A 4,560-nucleotide genomic window follows, 5' to 3' on the forward strand; every position below is an offset into this window, starting at 1 on the left:
TCTCCATAATCCACCTTCACCACCCCTGGAACGGGACACAAGAGCCCGTCAGCAGCCAGGGAAAATCCCAGAGCCGCCTCCAGCTCCCCTTGATCCAGATCCGTGTGCTGGGATTGGGAGCACAGGATGTGAGGGATGAGCAGCTGCCTCTCTGTGGAGCTGTGCACGGGATAATTCATTAATTAGTTAATTAATGGAGCCAAGTGAAATGCTTGGCAAATGAGCTTTTTCCTTTCCAGGCCGTTTATCGATCTGGAAAGGCAGGACCATGGAATTCCTTGATTTCTTCATATTCCAAACTAGTAAAGGAAAACTCCAATTCCTTGGTAATGCAGAGCTACACTAATCCCAAAAGGGGAGTTTTCCTCGCTGCTTTGGGATCTTTTCCCTGGTTTTTTAAATCCAGGTTGGATTTATTACAAACTCTGGCTCCTGACTCATCTCAGCCCAAATAAAGGTGTTCTTGTTATCCACACAAAACCATGAGAAGGCACCCATTAAAAATATGCTCAAGATCCCAAAAAATAGAGCTGGGCTCTCTTCCAGCAGAATTCTACTTTCACAGGGATCGGGATTGCTCCTGACTTTTAATTTGGGATACAATCACGAGGTGTGCCCCCAATTATGCTGAGAGTTCTGTCTCACACTGGGAGCTCCTCTCTCTCCTGGGATCCTGGCTCAGGAATGGGATGAATCGGCTCCCAGAGGAGCTGGGGGATGAGGCTGTGCCCATGGATAGCAGAGCCCTCATTACCAACAGGCAAATTCCTTTGTTCTCCCGAAGAACTATCCAGAGATCTCCATTTTCCTCATTAATAGGAAGGGAAAAGGATCAAAAAGCAAATTAAAAATACTTAGGAGTATTTCTGATATTTAAGAATGCCCTACTAAAAAAAAAAAAATCAATTATTTCCTACTTTTTTTAATGGAGAATTTCCATTAAAATGTTTCTTTTATTTCCCTTCCCCTCCCCCTCCTCTCCCCCCCCATTTGCTTCTTAATGCTGGGGAACAACCTCATTATAATTTATCAATTAATTACTACAGATATTAATGAATAACTTGGGAACAGATCAGGGAATACAGAGAGCACCTATTCCCAAATTCTTCCACATGACTGAAATTTGGGATTACACAAACCTTGTCACTGGCAGTGACCTAATTCCACCCTTTCCCTGCAATCCCATTTTCTCCAAGGGTTCTCTGTTGGAATTTTGTATCAAATCCTGGGAATGAGTAACTGGGAGGAAGAGAGCGAACACTTAGGAGCACTAAATTCCAACTGGATTTGGGCTCATTCCAGAAGGAAAAGGCAGTTTTTCCTCATGGAAAAACAAGGAATAACCTCACAATAAATATAAAAGGCCGTTTGGCATTTCATCCTAATTTTTCTGTTTAAAAGGAATAGTTTCCTTAGAAATTGTTGGGACAAAATCCATGAGGGAGAGATCCATAAATATCTTTTTTTTTTCACCATTACCAGGCACTTAAAATGAGCACAGACTTTTTAAAATTTAAATTTCCTGTCTCATTAAGGGATTTCCAGGACTGGGAATATTCTACGAGCACATCCCATCAGCCACAGAAGAAGTGGGATACCATGAGCAGAATCCCAGAGCTCCAACTTTCCAGCTGGGATTAAATGCTGGTTCCTGATGTCCTGAACCTCTGGAAAAACCAAAGTCCTAGAGCAGCTTGTGGAAAACAGCAGCTGGAACAGGCTGAGGGATAACACCAGCAAATTGAGCAGGAGCTGAAGCACAAAGCTCACACGGATCTTATTGACTTTCCAGGGAAAATTGAAGCTGACTCTGCTGCCACAGAATTCCAATGGGAAGGAAGTTTGAAGATGGCAAAATGGGAAAGTTATCTCACAATGATCAGTTCCAAAGGCCATGGCCTCTCTCTACCCCATGCAGGGAAGGTAATTCCCGGTGGTGTGCTCCAAAGGGTTCCTGCTCTCCAGGCCATGACCCAGAGCACCTCTGCTGTCCCTCCCACTGATGTCCTCTCTGGGAAACCCTGGAGATTTTAGGGATAACCTGGGCCCCTCAGCACAAGGAGGACGTTGAGGGGCTGGGGGTGTCCAGGGAAGGGAATGGAGCTGGGAAGGGGCTGGAGAAATTCTGAGGGAGCTGGAAAGGGGCTCAGCCTGGAGCAAAGGAGGATCCAGAAGGGAAAAGCTCTGCAGCAGAGCCCTCCCCAAACTTCCCTCATTTTCCTTTCCCCTCACGTTTTCTCCCACTTTTTGATTTTCCCCTCATGGCAAGGGAGACCCTGAGGGGCTGGAGGAGTCCAGGGAAGGGAACGGAGCTGGGAAGGGGCTGGAGAATTCCTGAGGGAGCTGGGAAAGGGGCTCAGGCTGGAACAAAGGAGCTCAGGGGGGACCTTGTGGCTCTGCACAAGCCCCTGACAGGAGGGGGCAGCCGGGGGGGTCGGGCTCTGCTGGCAGGGAACAGGGACAGGAGGAGAGGGAACGGCCCCAGGCTGGATATTGGGGAAAATTCCTTCATGGAAAGGGTGCTCCGGTGGAGTCCCCATCCCTGGAGGGATTTAAAACCCTGTGGATGTGGAACTTGGGGACATGGGGCAGTGCTGCCCTTGGCACTGCTGGGAATGGTTGGACTCGATGATCCTGGGGAACTTTTCCAACCTAAACAACTCCATGACACCTCACATTTCCAGCTCCCTTTCTCCAGGAAGCTTTCCAGACCATGAGACAATCCCAAATCCAGCCTTACCCGGGGAGATGATGTAGAAGAAATCCTTGAACTCATCCATCCAGACCTCGGCCAGCCTCCGGTTGTTCTTGTTGATGACGTGGCCGGTGCCTCCCGGGAACGTGTAGGGAGTGGCCTTCCGGAAAACGTGGCCAACGTGGGAGCAGGTGACGATCTCCAGGGAGCCCCCACACTGCCAGATCTGCAATGGGAACACGGCAAGGGTGGAGAGAACAGCCCCAGACGCTGCAGGGGCTGGCAGCGTGGGAGGCGCGTCCCCGTTCGTCTGCCCACGCCATTTATCTGGGAGTTCAAGGGAATGCGAAGGGAAAACTCAGGGATACAGCTCTGCGTGGCAACAAACGTGCCCAGAGTGGAAGTGCTGGGAAAGGGTCACTTGGATTTGTGTCCTTGGAGCACAAACAAGGCCCCATCCCACCCATCTTTTAATGGATTCATGGAGGCCATGGGTTTTCCAGGATTCCATCATATATCAAGGAACAGAGCAGAACTTCTACCTGCACACTCATACAGATACCAAATGTTCATCGATTTCTATATACAATTATCTGTATTTATATATTTATCTTTATTTACATTTGATAGATGTATTTGAATGTAAGTTTTTCCAAGAAGAATGCTGCCCATGGCCACCCTGAGGAAAGCCCCAGCATTCCCAGGATATTGTCACACACAGGGACACAAAGCAGCACATCCCAGCCCCTCAGAGGTGCAGAATACCAGGTGTGTTCTCTGCCTCACGTGCAGGTGAGATCCCAAAAATCCCATAATAAATAACGAAGACAATGTGGGGAACTCTTCCCAGATGGAAATTTTCCCTTCCAGTGCTGGAGCCCAAATCCATGCTCGGGACAAGCTCCGTGCCCTTGGTGTGATGCCCAAATACAAAATGTGATGGAATCCTGGAATTCAGAACTTTGGTTTAAATAAAATAACAAATCTTGCTGCTGGATCACTATGGAGTGAGACAGGCAGGGAACCCTGGAATTATTTTGGTTGGAAAAGACCTCCAAGATCACGGAGTCCAGCATCAACCACATCCACCACTGATCCGTGTCCTCAATCCATGGCTTTTAAATCCTCTGGGATGGGGACTCCACCAGTGCCCCGGGCTTTAGTCCTCTCCTAAGCAGCCAGAAGGATCCAAATGATTTATTTCAATGGTTTATTTCAATGATTTCAATTCTTTTATTTCAATTCTTTTATTTCAATTCTTTTATTTCAATTCTTTTATTTCTTATTTCAATTCTTTATTTTGATTATTTATTTCAATTCTTTTATTTCAATTCCTTAAATTATTTATTGCAGTTATTTCATTTTAAAATTTTAATTCTTTTACCACAATTATTTACTTCATTTTTTAATTTCAATTATTTACTGCAATTATTTTATTTCAATTCTTTTATTTCCAGGCCACTCCTGGTGTTAAATCCCTGAGTTTTTGGGGAGTTTTAAACAGAAGCTCTGGTGGAATCTTGGAATTAGAGCTCCTTGACAGGGACCTGAGTTACCACGGCAACCACAGCAGATTTAGTTAATTAGGGCTCCCTCCTTTTCCAGAATTCCATGAGAATGAGGAGGGATGGGTTCTGTGGGATCAGCAGCAAAATATCCCAGAGTTTAATTGCTCAGTGACTCTGGGGGAACTTTGGGATGAGGGATGAAGGGAATACCAGAGGGAGCATGGAATAAATTCCAGAATATTTACCAGGGATGTGTCCATGGAGCAAACTGGGAGCATGGAATAACCCCAAATATACCTCAGGGAATCAGTCCCAAATATTCACCAAGGATGTGCTCATGGAGCAACCTGGGAGCAT

The 4,560-nt window shown here is 46.3% G+C and overlaps 1 protein-coding gene across 6 annotated transcripts in view; it reads right to left on the reverse strand.

Annotated features, from left to right (window-relative positions):
• Positions 1-4,560, reverse strand: part of GALNT13 (polypeptide N-acetylgalactosaminyltransferase 13) — a 50,264-nt gene that overhangs the window by 14,206 nt on the left and 31,498 nt on the right. For all 6 annotated transcript variants that reach the window (XM_042040741.1, XM_042040740.1, XM_042040739.1 and 3 more), the window contains one exon: positions 2,741-2,921. In XM_042040741.1, coding sequence (XP_041896675.1) covers positions 2,741-2,921 — 181 coding nt within the window. The remainder of the gene's footprint in view (positions 1-2,740; positions 2,922-4,560) is intronic.

Source organism: Corvus kubaryi, unplaced genomic scaffold (assembly GCF_017639235.1).
Source record: "Corvus kubaryi isolate FWS band 111438036 unplaced genomic scaffold, C.kubaryi_AGA036_p1.0 37396, whole genome shotgun sequence".
Taxonomy (NCBI): Eukaryota; Metazoa; Chordata; class Aves; order Passeriformes; family Corvidae; genus Corvus; species Corvus kubaryi.